At 44.1% G+C, this 22805-nt stretch overlaps 6 protein-coding genes across 6 annotated transcripts; all 6 read right to left on the bottom strand.

Moving 5' to 3' along the window:
* Nucleotides 1-356: 356 nt before the first annotated feature.
* LOC128456797 (histone H2A) lies at nucleotides 357-743 on the bottom strand. The gene has a single exon (XM_053441165.1). The coding sequence runs from the start codon at nucleotides 741-743 to the stop codon at nucleotides 357-359; it is 387 nt and encodes a 128-aa protein (XP_053297140.1).
* A 2180-nt stretch (nucleotides 744-2923) lies between these two features.
* On the bottom strand, nucleotides 2924-8262 carry LOC128457291 (alpha-1A adrenergic receptor). The gene is made up of 5 exons (XM_053441926.1): nucleotides 7945-8262; nucleotides 7256-7507; nucleotides 6572-6944; nucleotides 3795-3916; nucleotides 2924-3220 (listed from the first exon to the last, which is right to left on the bottom strand). Exons 1-5 carry the CDS (start codon nucleotides 8260-8262, stop codon nucleotides 2924-2926), a joined length of 1362 nt encoding a protein of 453 aa, XP_053297901.1.
* A 5919-nt stretch (nucleotides 8263-14181) lies between these two features.
* Nucleotides 14182-15120, bottom strand: LOC128456799 (olfactory receptor 146-like). Its single transcript, XM_053441167.1, has one exon. The coding sequence runs from the start codon at nucleotides 15115-15117 to the stop codon at nucleotides 14182-14184; it is 936 nt and encodes a 311-aa protein (XP_053297142.1). The 5' UTR covers nucleotides 15118-15120.
* A 1549-nt stretch (nucleotides 15121-16669) lies between these two features.
* LOC128456802 (olfactory receptor 146-like) lies at nucleotides 16670-17608 on the bottom strand. The gene has a single exon (XM_053441169.1). The coding sequence runs from the start codon at nucleotides 17603-17605 to the stop codon at nucleotides 16670-16672; it is 936 nt and encodes a 311-aa protein (XP_053297144.1). The 5' UTR covers nucleotides 17606-17608.
* Nucleotides 17609-19156: 1548 nt separating this feature from the next.
* Nucleotides 19157-20095, bottom strand: LOC128456800 (olfactory receptor 146-like). Its single transcript, XM_053441168.1, has one exon. It carries the CDS (start codon nucleotides 20090-20092, stop codon nucleotides 19157-19159), a length of 936 nt encoding a protein of 311 aa, XP_053297143.1. The 5' UTR covers nucleotides 20093-20095.
* A 1534-nt stretch (nucleotides 20096-21629) lies between these two features.
* LOC128456803 (olfactory receptor 146-like) lies at nucleotides 21630-22568 on the bottom strand. Its single transcript, XM_053441170.1, has one exon. It carries the CDS (start codon nucleotides 22563-22565, stop codon nucleotides 21630-21632), a length of 936 nt encoding a protein of 311 aa, XP_053297145.1. The 5' UTR covers nucleotides 22566-22568.
* Nucleotides 22569-22805: the final 237 nt, after the last annotated feature.

The raw sequence follows: 22805 nt of genomic DNA, 5'->3' as shown, positions 1-22805 counted from the left end.
AAAGAACATGTTCCTCACGTGAGCTGGTCCCTAATATCTCATCTACTGGGGCAGACATGTTCTCCTCTGGTTCTAAACTGGGACTTTTACAGAGGTCCCATCACCTGACCGTCACTACCACCTGGTTGAAGATGGAACTTCCATCATTCTCCATCTTGTTCTTAATATAAACTAACGATGTTATGGTTTATTGAAGTGACTGAGTGTGAATGACCTGATGATCACTGGACGATCCAGGATCTTGACTTTGTGCTACAGCGGTAAACTGGTGTTTCTAACGGGGACAATCAGCTCTTGAGGGCGGGTGAGTGGCTCTTAAAAGAGCCGTTGTGTGGTGGTGAGGACCGGGGCGCGGCTCACTTCTTGCCGGCGGCCTTCTCGGTCTTCTTGGGCAGCAGCACCGCCTGGATGTTGGGCAGCACTCCGCCCTGAGCGATGGTGACTCCCCCCAGCAGCTTGTTGAGCTCCTCGTCGTTGCGGACCGCGAGCTGCAGGTGGCGGGGGATGATGCGGCTCTTCTTGTTGTCGCGGGCTGCGTTCCCGGCCAGCTCCAGGATCTCAGCGGTCAGGTACTCGAGCACAGCGGCCAGGTAGACCGGAGCTCCGGCTCCCACCCGGTGCGCATAGTTCCCCTTGCGGAGCAGCCTGTGGACGCGGCCCACCGGGAACTGGAGCCCGGCCCGGGAGGAGCGGGTCTTGGCCTTAGCACGAGCTTTTCCTCCGGTCTTTCCTCGTCCAGACATTTTCAAGCTTCTGTAGATTTACTGAGAAGAAAGGAAGTGACGTCCAGAGCGTGACTGGAGACTTTATACAACTGCAGCTGCTCGCTCATTGGCCACAAGCAGCGTGAGTCAAATCCTCCAATCAAAAAGCGTTTCCGCTTTACGCTCAGACTTCAGAGTAAAGCTCGATTTTACCGGAAGTTATAGTGATATTTTCAACGATGTTCATTACAGAATAAGAGGGTGAAATCAAATAATCACTGAATATTGTATCATTTCAGTTCATAATACAGAACATATTGTTAAAAATAATGATAGTGATGATAATTATACATACTGTTTACGTTTTTTAGTTTTAATTGGCGTTTGTAAAAGTATTTTTTAGGAATGATGTTTAAGATCCTCTTTGTAAACTTTGATTCACAGTAAATATTAAAGTCTTCATGAAGAACTGAAAATAAGATAATTTGTTTAAACTGGTGAGAATGGATTATAATATATTTGTATTTAATCGTAACCCTTACTTCAGGTTCAGCCCGAGCTATATTGTATCAAAACAGGTTACATTTTTTTAGAAAAAATGTCCAGCTCAAAATAATTCTTTTCCCTTTTCTCTGAGTAATTTATAATAAGAGAAGATCACCTTCCCCCGGGCCCCGCCCTGTCCCAGTCGCCTCAGGATAGTGACGTCGTTCATCACGTCTCCCAGCAGCCCTCTTTTTGGCGGATGATTTAAATACATAAACACAGACAGAATCATTTCAAGAGGCTAGCTAACACTGTTAGCCTAGCATAAAGACTGGAGTCAAGAGGAAACTGTTAGCCTAGCTTAGCACAAAGACTACAGTCAAGAGGAAACTGTTAGCCTAGCTTAGCACAAATACTGGAGTTAAGAGGAAATTGCTAGCCTAGCTTAGCACAAAGACTGGAGTTAAGAGGAAACTGATAGCCTAGCTTAGCATAAAGACTTGGAGTCAAGAGGAAACTGTTAGCCTAGCTTAGCACAAAGACTACAGTCAAGAGGAAACTGTTAGCCTAGCTTAGCACAAAGACTGGAGTTAAGAGGAAATTGCTAGCCTAGCTTAGCACAAAGACTGGAGTTAAGAGGAAACTGATAACCTAGCTTAGCATAAAGACTTGGAGTCAAGAGGAAACTGTTAGCCTAGCTTAGCACAAAGACTGGAGTTAAGAGGAAATTGCTAGCCTAGCTTAGTACAAAGACTGGAGTTGAGAGGAACTGTTAGCCTAGCTTAGTACAAATTATGGGATATAGAGATAAACTGATTTTCTGCACTGCCTCCAAAGTCCAGCAGGTGCTGCTGTGACAATACACAATATGAGTACTGATACAATCCCTGAGGAGACTTTCACAATAAGAGTCACCATCAAAATGCAAACTACACATAACAATAAATAAACACACAATAATGTTTAATATGAAACATGGAATAATTTTCAACACAGTAATACAACATTTCTAACTTTCAACACCAAAATTAAAAAAACTGGCCTGTTGCTTTAGTAATAATAATAATAATGATCACTAAACATTTAAATAAGCATTAAACACTTTGAACAAATACAAAAAAAAAAACGAGGAAAGAAGATGATTGTTTGAGCTAGTCATCAAGCTAACGCTAGTTAGGTCACGTTGCTGTTGAAAGTTTTTCAATAATCGTTTTAATTCTTTTGAATTTTGGCAACATATTTTAGGATGGGTTTAATAATTAAGACAGACAATAAAGCAAGAAGTAAATGAATCCAATATGTTCACAGTAATATTAAGATCATTTATCTTTAATTTGATGAGGTTTATTGTTGTACTATATTCACTCAGCCAGTTGATGTTTTTCTAATGTTAAATTTTTTTGGAATATCGTCTCTCAGATTTCAATTTGAACATGCTGATGATTTATTGTTAAATTCTCATCAAAGTTGTTTTGATAACATTTCTTTGTATTGTAGTGTTATTCTACTGCTGTGAGCTCAGTGCAGGTGGAAGCTTCATGAGGAGCAGAGGACCTCATGACCTCTAACCCTGAACTCATCAGAAACCTGCAGGAAGTGGTGACAGGGAGAGAAGCTCCGCCCCCTCTCTCAGGTGTGTCATCCAGAGGCGGGAACAGTCCTCGCACCTGATGACGTCAGCAGTGACTTGATCCTGAGGGAGCAGGTGAGTCAGTCTCCACCTTCCTGCTCGGTCACAGTTTGATCCTCTGCCCTGCCCTCCCAGCATCCTTAGCGAGCGGGGACACAGGGCCGGCCCGTCCTCCCCCCGTCGACCCGGGGAGGCGGTCCCGGCTGGGGGGGGAGGGCCAGCGCGGTGGGCGGAGCCTGGAGGCGACGCAGCGAGGACTGGGGCTGACGGAGGACAGCGTCTGCTGGCTGCCGTTCAGGAAGGACGAGGTGTTGGAGCCCTGGTTGCTGCGGTAGTTGTAGTACGCCTGCCAGCCCTGACGCTTCCTCCTCCAGCGGCAGCGAAGGATCCGGATGAAGGCCTGAGGACGCAGCACCAGTCGCACCACAAGTTAGAGACCAACACGGTCACTGCTGAAACCACAGCCAGGCCTGAGATACAGGCTCCAACCCTCCAGACCTCCAACTAGTCAAGCTCCTACCTTATCAATCAATCAATCAATCAATCAATCAATCAATCAATCAATCAAATTTATTTGTATAGCCCATATTCACAGATCACAGTTTGTCCCATCAGGCTTTAACATGGTGAGACATCCTCTGTCCTCAACAAGAGTCAGGACAAACTACTAAAACCTTTTAACAGGTACAAATACATAGAAACCTCAGAGACACATGTGAGGACCCGTCTCCCAGGACGGACACAAGTCAACAGATGTCAAGTGAAGGAAACATCATCAGATTAAAGTTGTTAGCAGCATTGATGAGGGAAACATCTTGAAGAATAACTTCAATACGACATGTCAATCAGTCCTACTGTAATCATAGTCTATGGTCAGCAGCCAGCAAGACCATGATCCATGTACCTTAGACGCTCCGTCAGTAGTATGAGTACTATGAGTAGTAGTAGTAGTAATAATAGAGTAGTAACAGTACCTGTTTGAACTCACGGCTGTAGCAGGGGTAGATGATCGGGTTCAAACAGCTGTTGAAGTATCCCAACCAGAAAATAACTTTAAAGAAGGTTTCAGAAGGACGCAGGCTGCTGTTGAACGAGCCTGCAGACACACACAATAACACACAGGTAAACAAACACACAGGCAAACAAACACACAGGTAAACAAACACACAGGCAAACAAACACACAGGTAAACAAACACACAGGTTAACAAACAAACAGGTAAACAAACACACTGTAGATTGTAGTTTGTGACTTGTAGCCTATGTGTAGCTCATAGCTGATGGCCTGTAGACGGCCACTACGAATATATTTCCAACATGGCCGCAGCGTGTATAAGTCAGGCTGCCTCCATGATTAAAAACGTTAAATCTTTTGTTATATGATGAAAACCCTCAAGAGGAAACTCTGAGACCCGACCTGGAGTTTTTCTTCCTCTCTCCTGCTTTTCAGCAGGTTCCTCTCATCCTGTCGGCGCCCTGGTTCTCTCCTCGACCTCTGACCTGCAGACGAGCAGGTGATCTGCAGCGTGTCTCAGGATCTCAGAGGATTTGATGGATCAGGTTTTTGATGCTCTTGAGATAACACAGGCTGCTGAGTAGGAGGATTATGTTTCCCTGCATATGGACTTGTAAGGTCATCCTGTTCCCCAGGCTGCTGTCTCTGACTATATATGAAGAACTTCACAGTGAAACCTGACGTCTGTCCATCACGAGAAGAACGAGTGACAGCTGCAGCCGGTCGAGTCTGATGTGTGAGTGTGAACAAGAGGAAGTTTCCTCCTTCTCTCCCTGAGCGTCTGTTCTCTGTGACTCTGCTGAGTGGGTTCCATCTCCTGAGAGAACAACTGACTGAGAGTCACAGACACAACCAGCTGCAGCTGAAGAGTGAAGCTGAACTGAGATCAGTTAAAAGTTATTAAAAACCAGAGTTTATCTCCAGTGTTCAGAAGGAAACTGTGAAACATGGAGGATTCTGAGCAGAGTTTGGTGGATTTGTTCGAGCTGCAGCTCTTCAGGATCAGGAAGCAGAGGATCATGATCTGTGATGATGAATCATCTCAGGCTCTGATCTGATTCCTGTTCTCCACAGGATGAACCTTTCAGACTCGGTGATCTCTCCTGTAATCTGCACTGAGCACTCTGACAGGGAATATGAAGTCACCTGGGTCGGGGCTCCGCTCGTTAGTTTTATTTATTAACATCAAGTGATGCAGCGTTTGCTTTCTGCTGAGTCATGATCTGCACTGCGTCCTCACTAAATCAGCAGATAGTACAGACTCCTTTTCATTTTCACTTTTCATTCAATGTCTGCATTTATTTCTGCGACTGGTTTGCAGACTCAATAAAGGAGGAGGTGAGTTTCTACTCGGTTGTGATTCGTTCATGTTCTTCACTGGAACACAAACACATTTCAACCTGCGTGTCTTTATTCTCACCATGTTAATAACCAATGAGATCCAACCTGTGTCCAGCTCTTGTCAAAATACATTTAAAAAGTTTATTTCACACTTTGTATTAATACCGTTGTGTAAGAAATAGTAAATGTTGAATGACCAACATGTTTCACTCTTATTACATATTTTACAGCCGCATCTCACAGATTTATCTCATGTTGTCCATAAAAAAATAAACAATCCATCAGAGACGTTCCCTCAAACAGAAGCTGGTCTCTTTGTTCTCAGGATGCTTCTGATCTTTTTAGAACAAGAGGCGCCAGATTCATCAGAGAGACTCAGACGTGCTCTCCTCTCCTCCATGAATCATGGTATATATTGCTTTGTTGTACATTACTCCTGATGCATTGTGGGATACAATTAGTCCTCTATATAGGGTATGAATAAACTCGCGAAACATTCAGACAACACTACAAAGTACAGAATACACTATATGGTGAGAGGTGAGGGACTTCGGACTCAAAGATCAGCTGACTAGAGGTCAGGGTCAAAGGTCACCTCATATGAGTCAGGACGATTACAGGGTGATGACTCTAATTTGAGTTTGTTTTGTGATGAGCAGAAGTTGATGTTTCCTGCTTATCAGAAAAATCTGACGCTGGAGCCAAGTCCCTAAAAAGGTTTCTTGAAATTCCTGGAGTATCAAATCTGGTCTGAGATCAGCTCTCACCATTTAACAGGAGCCATAATAACATTTATCTTAGTGTAAGACCCTGATGCGGCTTCGCGGACGCCGTCCAGATGAAGCGTTACCCACAATCCCCGTCTGCACGTGACCATTGGACCACAGCTGTTTCCACAAGAGAGAATAAACGGCTCTAAACTCGACCGTGAGGAACAGATCCTTTGATCCTGCAGAGAAACAGACCTGTGATCAGTGGATCCAGACAGAGTTTAAACCTCCCTTTGTTTTGACACGGCAGAGGCGGAGCCTAAAGATGGTGGTGATGACCACGATGTGATTGGTTTGTCTGAAGATTGTCAGTCATCCAGGTTATGATATCTTCATGTTCAACTCCTGAAGAAATCATGAGGTCATGTTTAAACCTCAGGTAACAAACTACAATCACAACTTCCTGTGGTTTTCATGACATCATCATTGCATCTCCTTTCCCTGCCCCCCCCCCCCCCCCCCCCCCCCCCATTCTGTGTCTGAGTCAAACTTTGAATTACTGTTTTTGTGATTTTAGGTGTTTTATCTTAGTTTTGATTCTTATTTCTCTGCAGTTAAAATGAAACATGAACTTTGAGGGAACTCGACAGAGAAGGGTACGAGGTGTGAAGGAGGTGAAGACGTACCGAGGGGCAGGACGAGGAAGAAGGGCAGCCAGCAGAGGATGAACATGCCGACCACCACGCCCAGCGTCTTGGCTGCTTTCTTCTCTCTGGAGAACTTGAGCAGTTTGACGGACAGCGTGCTGCGACCGGCCGAGGCCCCGGGACAGAGCTCGTGGTTCTGCTGGTTCCTGCAGTGGATCCTCAGCGTGAGCTCGTTGGAGTCCTCCTGACGCTCCTTCATCACGCCGGCCTCCAGGTTCTTGGTGGTGCGCTTGGCCACGATGTAGACGCGGCAGTACATGGCGAGGATGACAGCCAGGGGGATGTAGAAGGAGCCGAGCGAGGAGAAGAGGGTGTAGAACGGCTCCTCGGTGATCTGACACTTCGAGTCGTCCTGTGGAGAGGAAGGTTTGTCGAGGTTAGTTCACGGGATCTGATCACATGTGACTCTGTTCATCATGTGTGTGAAACGTCTCGTGTTTGTCTCCGACTCGTCATGATGCTGCTTGTTAACGTCTCATAGCTTCAGGGACTCAGGGACTCAGGAAGCTCTGAAGAAGTCTCATGTTGATTCCACCTTCAACAGACACTTTATTTATTCTTTAAGTTCTCAGAGGAAGATAAAGATGCAGTGGAGGCGTGTGGAGGCGTGTGGTTAGAACATAGGAACCTTTAACCACGCATCAGTCATGTTGAGTCTCGTACCTGTGACGGCGGCTGCTTCCAGCCCAGCAGCGGCCCGATGGAGATGACGATGGAGAGGATCCACACGCCCAGCATGGCGAGCAGCGCCCGCCCCTCTGTGACGATCATTGGGTACTGCAGCGGGTATCGAACACCGATGTAACGATCGATGGAGATGGCGCACAGGGACATGATGGACGCCGTGCAGCACAGGACGTCCACCGCCGCCCAGATGTCACAGAAGATCCGACCAAACACCCAGGAATCTAAAACCTGTGGAGACAGGAAGTACCCGCGTCACTTCCTGCTCAGTCGAACAGCGATCAGGAGTCTCCTCCAGACACTTCCTGTTTCTACGATACGTCACTGCTTCACACATGAACGATTGACAGGAAGTAAGGACCACCCCCCCCCCCCGGTGGCCCCTGACCTGTCGGGACCCTGAGTCCTGGTTCATTAATGATCCGTCCATGTTCTTTCCTCTTTCTTGCTCTGTTTCCTCTCCTTGTTTTAATCATTGATTAATCATATTATCAGTTAAACGTGTGTTAGTTATTGATCCTATAATAAATAACCGATCAGCTGTTTTCTCCTGATTCTTAACAAACTGAATCTGTCGAATAGAAACATAAAAATAAAGATATCTGTTCTCTGATTCTCTCTCTGACAACATGCACCATGGTCTTCATCAAACCCCCCCCCCCCCCGACCTCCAGGGTGGCGGACACCGGCAGCACGGTGGTCCCCAGCAGCAGGTCCGCGATGGCCAGGTTGATGATGAAGTAGTTGGTGGGGATCCGCAGGTGTCGGTTACAAACCACCGACAGGATCACGAGCACGTTCCCGACGATGGCGAACAGGATGAAGGAGGCCAGCACCATGCCCACCGGCACCGCCCGGCCCAGGTCCAGCGGGGCGGCGCGGGGCTCGGAGCCGTCGCTGCGGTTCGAGGTGAGGTTGGAGTCCGGCAGAGGGGGCAGCGTCCCGGGGGGGAGCTCCGCGGAGGAGTCGTTAGTCCACAGACTCATGGTGACTGTTTAACCTGGACCTCGAAACATTTAAAATCTGACACTTTCCATAAAAACCCAAAATTAAATAAACGAAGACGTCTGCACGTGTGAAGAACCGCGTCCTGTCCGCGGGGAGGTCCGTCTGCTCGGCCGGAGAACAGCGCTCCTGTCCGGCTCGGGTCAGCAGCAGGTGGAGGTCCGGGAGGGTTCCGAGGCTCCGGACTCACACACGATCCGCAGCCGGCAAACAGAGCTCCTCCTCGGGTCAAGTGTGAGTGAGGAGCCGGTCAGAGAACCGTGTCCTTTTATGGTCCAAGTGTCCAATGTGGGAAAGTTCAGTCTGAAAAACACATGAGTGCGTCATAGATGGATAGAAGATGGACAGACAGATAGATGGAGAGAGAGAGAGAGAGAGAGAGAGAGAGAGAGAGAGAGAGAGAGAGAGAGAGACAGAGAGAGAGAGAGAGAGAGAGAGAGAGACAGACAGACAGACAGACAGACAGACAGACAGACAGACAGATAGATAGATAGATAGATAGATAGAAGATGGACAGATAGATGGAGAGAGAGAGAGACAAATGGAGAGATGGAGAGATGATAGATAGAGAGAGATAGGTAGATAGATAGATAGATAGATAGATAGATATAGATAGAGAGAGAGATAGACTGTGACTGTCTCATCTATTTTTATATAGATATTTATATAGATATATGACAGGACAATTATAACCTTGTGCCATTGTGTTGTTGTGTGGACAGAGCACGAGCCAATCACAACACAGATACTCTGGGGGGAGGAGGTCCACCCCGGGTCACTTCACAGTGAACAAGCTCCTGTCATTCATCTGTGTTCACTCTCACATAAAGAATTCATCAAAGATCCATATTCATATTCATCAGCTGGTTTATTCATCAAATCCACAATAAATACCAATAGCTTTTCACCACAGTTTGTGTGTGTGTGTGTGTGTGTGTGTGTGTGTTTGTGTGTGTGTGTGTGTGTGTGTGTGTGTGTGTGTGAGACGCAGCAGAAGCTGACGACAGAAACACAGAGACGACAGATTCATATTTTTAGACTCAAACATCTCAATTATCCTTTAATCCAAAAGACAAATACATGTGATGAGTCTCTGCTGCTTCCCATGACCCGTCATCCAAACGTCTCTGGGTCCAGTCGCACACATAAACACACACATGCATGTGCATCCACCTCCTGATGGTGTGCTGCCGGGCCCCTGCTCTACACAGAGGGTCATTACTGTGTGTGTGTCTGTGTGTGTGTGTGTGTGTGTGTGTGTGTTAGCTGTGAATGAGCTGCTGTTCAACCTCAGGATTCAAACCCTCCACTCTGACCTGCCTCCTCCTGCAGTGCATTGTGGGTGTTGCTATCACTGCTGATGCTCTCTGGTCGTTTGTTTGCATCGAAACAACAAAAACAGAGTGAAGGTCAAAGGTCAAAGGTCAGCGAAGCAGAAACGACGTATAAATAAAAGCATTCATTAATAAAATGTTTACTGTCTGTTTGTATGGAGGATCAGCTCTGCCAAGAAAAGATTAATAAACAGATCTTTGGTTCAAATAATCAAAGTTGAATTAAATGAATGTTCAAATACACATTTTAACATTTAACCCAAAACACTTGAGTCATGGAAGCTGGTGATGGTTTAATGTCAGAAATATAAAGTCTGTATTTATGGATTAACGATTTACTGACTCTGATCAACACATCAGCTTTCAGGTTGAAGAAGGTCTGTTTGTATACATGGTCTCAGACACACACACACAGACAGACACACACTGCTGTGTGAGACAAACAGGAGGAAACTACTGACGAGTCCTTGTCCAATGTTTTCTCAGCAGCTGATTCAAGTCTCGCTTTATGATCTGGAAGAACTGACCTCCTTCAGCATGATAAGTTACTTGAAGTTTGTCTTCTGCGCTGAAAAGTGAAACAAGTCATGAAATGAGATGTTTTGGTTGAGTGCTTCCACCAATCAGAGAGGCCCGATGCATCGCAGGTCATTTAACACTCTGACCTTCAGATTCCTCAGATTCTTCATAATTCTACTGCCACACCGAACATTTCAGATATTTAAATCTTATTTTCACTTCTAACGCTCAGTCAAAATCATTAAATTAAATTATGAATGTTGGTATAAAGAGTTTAAACTGTAGTGTTATAGAACAGGTTGATCAGAAGGTCAAAGTGAACAGTCGACTGGTTTCAGACCATCACGTGAAGTCAGAAATAGTGAGATGCTGGTTTCACATGATACAGTCATATATATAAAGACTCAGTGACTGTATATAAAGATGATCAGTGTCTCTCTGAAGCTCCTGATTTTCCGCTCTGACCTTTGACCTCTGTGCAGAGACCAGCTTCCATAGAAGGAGTGGCTCCCTCTCTGGTGGACGGGGATTATTTCGGGGTTGTGATTTATCTTTACACGTCTCTGTTCTTCAGCCACAGTCTCTAAAAACAGCAGAATAAGAGTTATGAGTGATTTATGAACTGCAGAGATAAAAATGGCAACGTGTCCCTTTAAATTTCACATTCCTGGAATTACAGCTGTGATTGGATGAGACGACGCTCAGTGACCAACCGAGTGTTCAGGTTCACAACCGCGTTCATTTACTGACGGTTCGGAGATGATTAACAATCATTTACTGTTTTAAGTTGAAAGTTTCTTTATTACAATAAAAAAAATCATCCTGCAGAGAAATGACGCATCACAGCTATTTATTGCTTCACTTTACTTTTACATAAAAAATGTAGAAGACTGATGAAGAGACTTTATCATTGATGTAAACAGAAAAAAATAGATAAATGTGTTGCTTTATGAGATTATGACGACATTTTGTGTATTTTTACATATTGATCAATGTTTTGTTATGTTGAAGAAGATAAATGCTCAGAAAATTATTATTAATAACAATAATACCAACAATAAAGACAATACTGAAACCACAGTTATAAGAAATAAAACAAAGGATGACTCAGCCAATCAGGAGCTGTCAGAGGTTTGTATTTAATCTGGTCCCCACTGAGAACGTGAGGTCATGAGAACACGTGTGGAGCCGGTTCCAAGGTCCAGCTCCTCTCTGTCCTCTGAACCTGATTAATGAACAGAGATTACATGTGATATAAACGTCAGAGTCAACGTGTATAAAGACGCTAACTGATGCAGGAGAGAGACAAAAATAGACGTTAAATAAACTTTGCATTATAAAAAGTGGAGGAACATCAACACGAGTGAGTCGCTCCGGTGACTGTAAAGTGTGTTTCAAGAGTTTCCATTTCAGAAGATTAAACACACGCCTGTCGACAAAACATCTGGTTCAGCAGCTGCAGTTCGGTCTGAGTCTGAGGACACAAGGACACAAGGACACGAGGACTCAAAGGAGGAGGAGACAAAAGCATGAGGAGAAATGGTCAAGGAGATGAAGACACAATGTAAAGGACGTGGATAAAGGGAAACAAGAAATTTTAAAAAAGGACGAGCAGATGAGGATGAAGAGACAAGGACACTGGGAAAGGGGACGAGGAGACGAGGAGACATTCATCTGTGTCCTCTTGTCCTCTGTTTAAGTCAGTCAGTCGTGTTTCTGCTCGGCTCCTGATGATTGTAAAGCTGACCACTGATCAGATCCATTTATTCAATATGAATCTGAGCATGTCGCTTCATGCCTGTTTTCATGGAAGCGTCAGATCTGTCTCTGTGTCTCCTCGTCCGTCTCATTCGTCCATTTCTCAAACCTCCGTGTCCCGTCCTCTCCAGCTCTCATTAGCATCCAGCTAACACCAGTCACTGGGTGAAGCACACGACTGATGCTGGTCCCATCATGTTACTCAGGAGGGCTCTGGCTGAGTAGCAGCTGCTAACAGGCTAACAGGCTAACATGCTAACAGGCTAATTAGCACGAGGGTGAAGGCCACGCCCCAGGCAGACACAGTCAGCTTGACCACCATGTTGCTGGTCATGATGGCGGCGTAACGCAGAGGATTACAGATGGCCACGTATCTGTCAAAGGCCATGATCATCAGGATGGTGTGACAGGTGGTGCCGTAGATGTGCGAGGTGAACGCCTGCAGCACACACTCGTAGTAGCTGATGAGGCGCTCGGAGGGCGGACGCAGGATGTCCGACAGCAGCCGGGGCAACATGATGGAGTTTCCCACGATGTCATTGACGGGCAGGTTACAGAAGAGCAGGTACATGGGCTGGTGAAGGTTCTTATCTATGAAAATCAGCACCAGGATGCCGAGGTTTGCTAAGATGATGAGGATGTAGGAGAGGAGGAAGAAAAGGAAGAAAGGGTAGACAGAAACCTGGGTGACCTTTAACCCCTCCAGCTGCAGGGTGTCGCTGTTCAACGTGAAGTTTTCCATCAACCTGCAAACAGAAGCTCACGGATCAGTTCTCACATAGTTTAAATAAACAGAGTTCTAACTGCAGACCCTGAATCAGGAAAAACATTAGAAATGAAAGAGGATTTAAATGAGACAACATGAAAACAGATGAACCTTCAGTTTCTGTGAAGTGATCAAACACCGAGAGAACCAACTTCTGCTGAAGCCGGGAGCTGGATTAACTTTTATAGAGAAGTCGTCACCAGGGGCAGGAAACTCGGATCATCTGGGAATTAACCTGAACAACTTCAGAGTTCAGGTTGAAACTTCTTCACCTGAAAGCAGCAGCTGGATGAAGTGAGTCTGATGTGTGAGTGTGAACAAGAGAAAGTTTCCTCCTTCTCTCCCTGAGCGTCTGTTCTCTGTGACTCTGCTGAGTGGGTTCCATCTCCTGAGAGAACAACTGACTGAGAGTCACAGACACAACCAGCTGCAGCTGAAGAGTGAAGCTGAACTCAGATCAGTTCAAACACTCTGAAGTTATTAACAACCAGAGTTTATCTCCAGTATTCAGCAGGAAACTGTGAAACATGAAGAGTTCTGAACAGTTTGGTGGATTAGTTACAGCAGCAGCTCTTCAGGTTCAGGAAGCAGAGGATCATGGGTAATAACCACGACACGGTCAACACATTGATTCACTTCATCACACACAGTGACCAGTTCACCATGTGTGGCTGCAGGGGGCGCTGTTCATCAGTTACAGTCAATGTCAATTTTATTTGTATAGCACATTTAGAACAACTTGGTTGACCAACGTGCTGTACAGGATGAGTGACACGGCCAAAGGACAGTTACAACCTAATACATTCAAGTTCAAGTAATACTAATAACATACAATTAATAATGTAAAATAAAAATAAAAATATATAAGAATAATAATAATAAAAAAATAATAGAACAAAATAAAATATAAAAATATGATAAGAAAAATGAAATCAGCTGCAGTGAAACACACTCAATGGAAAGCCTGAGAGAACAGGTGCGTTTCTACAGGATCAGTGAGCAGACACACACACACACACACACAAATTCACACACACACACACACACACACACACACACACACTTCAACGATCACAAGCTGTTGCTTTAGAATCAGAATGAAATTAATCAGGTGGACGAGGTGGAGACACAAACATGATTAGAAGTTTAATAAGAGTCGAGGTGTGAAGACATGACAATATTATTATACTTTCACACTGCTGGTACTTGTTGATAATTATAACAGTAATAATAATAAATGTCAATGTTTTCAGATATTTATTGTCTATACATCATATAAGTACAATGTAATGTAATGTACATTTTAAAACATTTACTTCAATAAAGACTGAATCTGCAGTTTCTCAGTAAAACAATGAGAATGATATTTACTTTATTGATTAAAAACTAAAAATCTTTATCATTTATTTTCCTGATTCATTATTACTTAAAAAAAGAGGTTCACTGATGAAAAGATAAAAACAGAGAAGACCCATGTTTCTTCTAAATAATGTGTTTTAAACTTCACTGTGTTTATGTGAGAATTATGAGACTTTTCTGGAGTGAATCAGTTTAGACAGAAACGTTCGTATCTCTCTGGACTGGATTCCGTAGATGAGCGGGTTCAAGCTGCCGGGGATGACGTGGAACAGAATGGCCGACAGCTTCCTGTAGTCCGAGTACTGAGGGAAGCGATGCAGAGTAATAAAAGACATTCCACTAAAGATCATGATCATATACACCATCAGGTGAGTGCTGCAGGTCTTCAGGGCCTTACTGTTCAGAGACTGGTTCTTACTGGTCACACACACGACTGTGATCTTAGCGTAGGTGAGAACTATGCTGCCGATAGAAGCTGAGAACAGGACCACGGTGAACGTGAGGCCGTAGATGTTATTAATAAACACACTCTCACAGGAGAGTTTGAACAGCGAGGCGTTGTCACAGAACGGGTTCGTGATCAGAGTCCTGCATCGGTTCAGTCTTATGGTCAAACCCAGCAGAATCCCCACCAGAACAAAGGCCACGCCCCAGGCAGACACAGTCAGCTTGACCACCATGTTGCTGGTCATGATGGCGGCGTAACGCAGAGGATTACAGATGGCCACGTATCTGTCAAAGGCCATGATCATCAGGATGGTGTGACAGGTGGTGCCGTAGATGTGCACGGTGAACGCCTGCAGCACACACTCGTAGTAGCTGATGAGGCGCTCGGAGGGCGGACGCAGGATGTCCGACAGCAGCCGGGGCAACATGATGGAGTTTCCCACGATGTCATTGACGGGCAGGTTACAGAAGAGCAGGTACATGGGCTGGTGAAGGTTCTTATCTATGAAAATCAGCACCAGGATGCCGAGGTTTGCTAAGATGATGAGGATGTAGGAGAGGAAGAAGAAGAAGAAGACAGGGTAGACAGAAACCTGGGTGACCTTTAACCCCTCCAGCTGCAGGGTGTCGCTGTTCAACGTGAAGTTTTCCATCAACCTGCAAACAGAAGCTCACGGATCAGTTCTCACATAGTTTAAATAAACAGAGTTCTAACTGCAGACCCTGAATCAGGAAAAACATTAGAAATGAAAGAGGATTTAAATGAGACAACATGAAAACAGATGAACCTTCAGTTTCTGTGAAGTTATCAAACACCGAGAGAACCAACTTCTGCTGAAGCCGGGAGCTGGATTCACTTTTATAGAGAAGTCGTCACCAGGGGCAGGAAACTCGGATCATCTGGGAATTAACCTGAACAACTTCAGAGTTCAGGTTGAAACTTCTTCACCTGAAAGCAGCAGCTGGATGAAGTGAGTCTGATGTGTGAGTGTGAACAAGAGAAAGTTTCCTCCTTCTCTCCCTGAGCGTCTGTTCTCTGTGACTCTGCTGAGTGGGTTCCATCTCCTGAGAGAAGAACTGACTGAGAGTCACAGACACAACCAGCTGCAGCTGAAGAGTGAAGCTGAACTCAGATCAGTTAAAAACACTCTGAAGTTATTAACAACCAGAGTTTATCTCCAGTATTCAGCAGGAAACTGTGAAACATGAAGAGTTCTGAACAGTTTGGTGGATTTGTTACAGCAGCAGCTCTTCAGGTTCAGGAAGCAGAGGATCATGGGTAATAACCACGACACGGTCAACACATTGATTCACTTCATCACACACAGTGACCAGTTCACCATGTGTGGCTGCAGGGGGCGCTGTTCATCAGTTACAGTCAATGTCAATTTTATTTGTATAGCACATTTAGAACAACTTGGTTGACCAACGTGCTGTACAGGATGAGTGACACGGCCAAAGGACAGTTACAACCTAATACATTCAAGTTCAAGTAATACTAATAACATACAATTAATAATGTAAAATAAAAATAAAAATATATAAGAATAATAATAATAAAAAAATAATAGAACAAAATAAAATATAAAAATATGATAAGAAAAATGAAATCAGCTGCAGTGAAACACACTCAATGGAAAGCCTGAGAGAACAGGTGCGTTTCTACAGGATCAGTGAGCAGACACACACACACACACACACAAATTCACACACACACACACACACACACACACACACACACACACTTCAACGATCACAAGCTGTTGCTTTAGAATCAGAATGAAATTAATCAGATGGACGAGGTGGAGACACAAACATGATTAGAAGTTTAATAAGAGTCGAGGTGTGAAGACATGACAATATTATTATACTTTCACACTGCTGGTACTTGTTGATAATTATAACAGTAATAATAATAAATGTCAATGTTTTCAGATATTTATTGTCTATACATCATATAAGTACAATGTAATGTAATGTACATTTTAAAACATTTACTTCAATAAAGACTGAATCTGCAGTTTCTCAGTAAAACAATGAGAATGATATTTACTTTATTGATTAAAAACTAAAAATCTTTATCATTTATTTTCCTGATTCATTATTACTTAAAAAAAGAGGTTCACCGATGAAAAGATAAAAACAGAGAAGACCCATGTTTCCTCTAAATAATATGTTTTAAACTTCACTGTGTTTATGTGAGAATTATGAGACTTTTCTGGAGTGAATCAGTTTAGACAGAAACGTTCGTATCTCTCTGGACTGGATTCCGTAGATGAGCGGGTTCAAGCTGCCGGGGATGACGTGGAACAGAATGGCCGACAGCTTCCTGTAGTCCGAGTACTGAGGGAAGCGATGCAGAGTAATAAAAGACATTCCACTAAAGATCATGATCATATACACCATCAGGTGAGTGCTGCAGGTCTTCAGGGCCTTACTGTTCAGAGACTGGTTCTTACTGGTCACACACAGGACTGTGATCTTAGCGTAGGTGAGAACTATGCTGCCGATAGAAGCTGAGAGCAGGACCACGGTGAACGTGAGGCCGTAGATGTTATTAATAAACACACTCTCACAGGAGAGTTTGAACAGCGAGGCGTTGTCACAGTAAGGATTCATGATCAGAGTCCTGCATCGGTTCAGTCTTATGGTCAAACCCAGCAGAATCCCCACCAGAACAAAGGCCACGCCCCAGGCAGACACAGTCAGCTTGACCACCATGTTGCTGGTCATGATGGCGGCGTAACGCAGAGGATTACAGATGGCCACGTATCTGTCAAAGGCCATGATCATCAGGATGGTGTGACAGGTGGTGCCGTAGATGTGCGAGGTGAACGCCTGCAGCACACACTCGTAGTAGCTGATGAGGCGCTCGGAGGGCGGACGCAGGATGTCCGACAGCAGCCGGGGCAACATGATGGAGTTTCCCACGATGTCATTGACGGGCAGGTTACAGAAGAGCAGGTACATGGGCTGGTGAAGGTTCTTATCTATGAAAATCAGCACCAGGATGCCGAGGTTTGCTAAGATGATGAGGATGTAGGAGAGGAAGAAGAAGAAGAAGACAGGGTAGACAGAAACCTGGGTGACCTTTAACCCCTCCAGCTGCAGGGTGTCGCTGTTCAACGTGAAGTTTTCCATCAACCTGCAAACAGAAGCTCACGGATCAGTTCTCACATAGTTTAAATAAACAGAGTTCTAACTGCAGACCCTGAATCAGGAAAAACATTAGAAATGAAAGAGGATTTAAATGAGACAACATGAAAACAGATGAACCTTCAGTTTCTGTGAAGTTATCAAACACCGAGAGAACCAACTTCTGCTGAAGCCGGGAGCTGGATTCACTTTTATAGAGAAGTCGTCACCAGGGGCAGGAAACTCGGATCATCTGGGAATTAACCTGAACAACTTCAGAGTTCAGGTTGAAACTTCTTCACCTGAAAGCAGCAGCTGGATGAAGTGAGTCTGATGTGTGAGTGTGAACAAGAGAAAGTTTCCTCCTTCTCTCCCTGAGCGTCTGTTCTCTGTGACTCTGCTGAGTGGGTTCCATCTCCTGAGAGAACAACTGACTGAGAGTCACAGACACAACCAGCTGCAGCTGAAGAGTGAAGCTGAACTCAGATCAGTTCAAACACTCTGAAGTTATTAACAACCAGAGTTTATCTCCAGTATTCAGCAGGAAACTGTGAAACATGAAGAGTTCTGAACAGTTTGGTGGATTTGTTACAGCAGCAGCTCTTCAGGTTCAGGAAGCAGAGGATCATGGGTAATAACCACGACACGGTCAACACATTGATTCACTTCATCACACACAGTGACCAGTTCACCATGTGTGGCTGCAGGGGGCGCTGTTCATCAGTTACAGTCAATGTCAATTTTATTTGTATAGCACATTTAGAACAACTTGGTTGACCAACGTGCTGTACAGGATGAGTGACACGGCCAAAGGACAGTTACAACCTAATACATTCAAGTTCAAGTAATACTAATAACATACAATTAATAATGTAAAATAAAAATAAAAATATATAAGAATAATAATAATAAAAAAATAATAGAACAAAATAAAATATAAAAATATGATAAGAAAAATGAAATCAGCTGCAGTGAAACACACTCAATGGAAAGCCTGAGAGAACAGGTGCGTTTCTACAGGATCAGTGAGCAGACACACACACACACACACACAAATTCACACACACACACACACACACACACACACACACACACACTTCAACGATCACAAGCTGTTGCTTTAGAATCAGAATGAAATTAATCAGATGGACGAGGTGGAGACACAAACATGATTAGAAGTTTAATAAGAGTCGAGGTGTGAAGACATGACAATATTATTATACTTTCACACTGCTGGTACTTGTTGATAATTATAACAGTAATAATAATAAATGTCAATGTTTTCAGATATTTATTGTCTATACATCATATAAGTACAATGTAATGTAATGTACATTTTAAAACATTTACTTCAATAAAGACTGAATCTGCAGTTTCTCAGTAAAACAATGAGAATGATATTTACTTTATTGATTAAAAACTAAAAATCTTTATCATTTATTTTCCTGATTCATTATTACTTAAAAAAAGAGGTTCACCGATGAAAAGATAAAAACAGAGAAGACCCATGTTTCCTCTAAATAATATGTTTTAAACTTCACTGTGTTTATGTGAGAATTATGAGACTTTTCTGGAGTGAATCAGTTTAGACAGAAACGTTCGTATCTCTCTGGACTGGATTCCGTAGATGAGCGGGTTCAAGCTGCCGGGGATGACGTGGAACAGAATGGCCGACAGCTTCCTGTAGTCCGAGTACTGAGGGAAGCGATGCAGAGTAATAAAAGACATTCCACTAAAGATCATGATCATATACACCATCAGGTGAGTGCTGCAGGTCTTCAGGGCCTTACTGTTCAGAGACTGGTTCTTACTGGTCACACACAGGACTGTGATCTTAGCGTAGGTGAGAACTATGCTGCCGATAGAAGCTGAGAGCAGGACCACGGTGAACGTGAGGCCGTAGATGTTATTAATAAACACACTCTCACAGGAGAGTTTGAACAGCGAGGCGTTGTCACAGTAAGGATTCATGATCAGAGTCCTGCATCGGTTCAGTCTTATGGTCAAACCCAGCAGAATCCCCACCAGAACAAAGGCCACGCCCCAGGCAGACACAGTCAGCTTGACCACCATGTTGCTGGTCATGATGGCGGCGTAACGCAGAGGATTACAGATGGCCACGTATCTGTCAAAGGCCATGATCATCAGGATGGTGTGACAGGTGGTGCCGTAGATGTGCGAGGTGAACGCCTGCAGCACACACTCGTAGTAGCTGATGAGGCGCTCGGAGGGCGGACGCAGGATATCCGACAGCAGCCGGGGCAACATGATGGAGTTTCCCACGATGTCATTGACGGGCAGGTTACAGAAGAGCAGGTACATGGGCTGGTGAAGGTTATTATCTATGAAAATCAGCACCAGGATGCCGAGGTTTGCTAAGATGATGAGGATGTAGGAGAGGAAGAAGAAGAAGAAGACAGGGTAGACAGAAACCTGGGTGACCTTTAACCCCTCCAGCTGCAGGGTGTCGCTGTTCAACGTGAAGTTTTCCATCAACCTGCAAACAGAAGCTCACGGATCAGTTCTCACATAGTTTAAATAAACAGAGTTCTAACTGCAGACCCTGAATCAGGAAAAACATTAGAAATGAAAGAGGATTTAAATGAGACAACATGAAAACAGATGAACCTTCAGTTTCTGTGAAGTGATCAAACACGGAGAGAACCAACTTCTGCTGAAGCCGGGAGCTGGATTCACTTTTATAGAGAAGTCGTCACCAGGGGCAGGAAACTCGAATCATCTGGGAATTAACCTGAACAACTTCAGAGTTCAGGTTTAAACTTCTTCACCTGAAAGCAGCAGCTGGATGAAGTGAGTCTGATGTGTGAGTGTGAACAAGAGAAAGTTTCCTCCTTCTCTCCCTGAGCGTCTGTTCTCTGTGACTCTGCTGAGTGGGTTCCATCTCCTGAGAGAACAACTGACTGAGAGTCACAGACACAACCAGCTGCAGCTGAAGAGTGAAGCTGAACTCAGATCAGTTCAAACACTCTGAAGTTATTAACAACCAGAGTTTATCTCCAGTATTCAGCAGGAAACTGTGAAACATGAAGAGTTCTGAACAGTTTGGTGGATTAGTTACAGCAGCAGCTCTTCAGGTTCAGGAAGCAGAGGATCATGGGTAATAACCACGACACGGTCAACACATTGATTCACTTCATCACACACAGTGACCAGTTCACCATGTGTGGCTGCAGGGGGCGCTGTTCATCAGTTACAGTCAATGTCAATTTTATTTGTATAGCACATTTAGAACAACTTGGTTGACCAACGTGCTGTACAGGATGAGTGACACGGCCAAAGGACAGTTACAACCTAATACACTCAAGTTCAAGTAATACTAATAACATACAATTAATAATGTAAAATAAAAATACAAATATATAAGAATAATAATAATAAAAAAATAATAGAACAAAATAAAATATAAAAATATGATAAGAAAAATGAAATCAGCTGCAGTGAAACACACTCAATGGAAAGCCTGAGAGAACAGGTGCGTTTCTACAGGATCAGTGAGCAGACACACACACACACACACACAAATTCACACACACACACACACACACACACTTCAACGATCACAAGCTGCTGCTTTAGAATCAGAATGAAATTAATCAGGTGGACGAGGTGGAGACACAAACATGATTAGAAGTTTAATAAGAGTCGAGGTGTGAAGACATGACAATATTATTATACTTTCACACTGCTGGTACTTGTTGATAATTATAACAGTAATAATAATAAATGTCAATGTTTTCAGATATTTATTGTCTATACATCATATAAGTACAATGTAATGTAATGTACATTTTGAAACATTTACTTCAATAAAGACTGAATCTGCAGTTTCTCAGTAAAACAATGAGAATGATATTTACTTTATTGATTAAAAACTAAAAATCTTTATCATTTATTTTCCTGATTCATTATTACTTAAAAAAAGAGGTTCACTGATGAAAAGATAAAAACAGAGAAGACCCATGTTTCCTCTAAATAATATGTTTTAAACTTCACTGTGTTTATGTGAGAATTATGAGACTTTTCTGGAGTGAATCAGTTTAGACAGAAACGTTCGTATCTCTCTGGACTGGATTCCGTAGATGAGCGGGTTCAAGCTGCCGGGGATGACGTGGAACAGAATGGCCGACAGCTTCCTGTAGTCCGAGTACTGAGGGAAGCGATGCAGAGTAATTATAATCATTCCACTAAAGATCATGATCAGGTACAGACACAGGTGAGTGCTGCAGGTCTTCAGGGCCTTACTGTTCAGAGACTGGTTCTTACTGGTCACACACACGACTGTGATCTTAGCGTAGGTGAGAACTATGCTGCCGATAGAAGCTGAGAACAGGACCACGGTGAACGTGAGGCCGTAGATGTTATTAATAAACACACTCTCACAGGAGAGTTTGAACAGCGAGGCGTTGTCACAGAACGGGTTCGTGATCAGAGTCCTGCATCGGTTCAGTCTTATGGTCAAACCCAGCAGAATCCCCACCAGAACAAAGGCCACGCCCCAGGCAGACACAGTCAGCTTGACCACCATGTTGCTGGTCATGATGGCGGCGTAACGCAGAGGATTACAGATGGCCACGTATCTGTCAAAGGCCATGATCATCAGGATGGTGTGAGAGGTGGTGCCGAACATGTGCGTGGTGAACGCCTGCAGCACACACTCGTAGTAGCTGATGAGGCGCTCGGAGGGCGGACGCAGGATGTCCGACAGCAGCCGGGGCAACATGATGGAGTTTCCCACGATGTCATTGACGGGCAGGTTACAGAAGAGCAGGTACATGGGCTGGTGAAGGTTCTTATCTATGAAAATCAGCACCAGGATGCCGAGGTTTGCTAAGATGATGAGGATGTAGGAGAGGAAGAAGAAGAAGAAGACAGGGTAGACAGAAACCTGGGTGACCTTTAACCCCTCCAGCTGCAGGGTGTCGCTGTTCAACGTGAAGTTTTCCATCAACCTGCAAACAGAAGCTCACGGATCAGTTCTCACATAGTTTAAATAAACAGAGTTCTAACTGCAGACCCTGAATCAGGAAAAACATTAGAAATGAAAGAGGATTTAAATGAGACAACATGAAAACAGATGAACCTTCAGTTTCTGTGAAGTGATCAAACACCGAGAGAACCAACTTCTGCTGAAGCCGGGAGCTGGATTCACTTTTATAGAGAAGTCGTCACCAGGGGCAGGAAACTC

Source organism: Pleuronectes platessa, chromosome 15 (genome assembly GCF_947347685.1).
Source record: "Pleuronectes platessa chromosome 15, fPlePla1.1, whole genome shotgun sequence".
In the NCBI taxonomy this organism is placed as follows: Eukaryota; Metazoa; Chordata; class Actinopteri; order Pleuronectiformes; family Pleuronectidae; genus Pleuronectes; species Pleuronectes platessa.
This window is presented reverse-complemented; position numbering and strand designations above follow the sequence as displayed.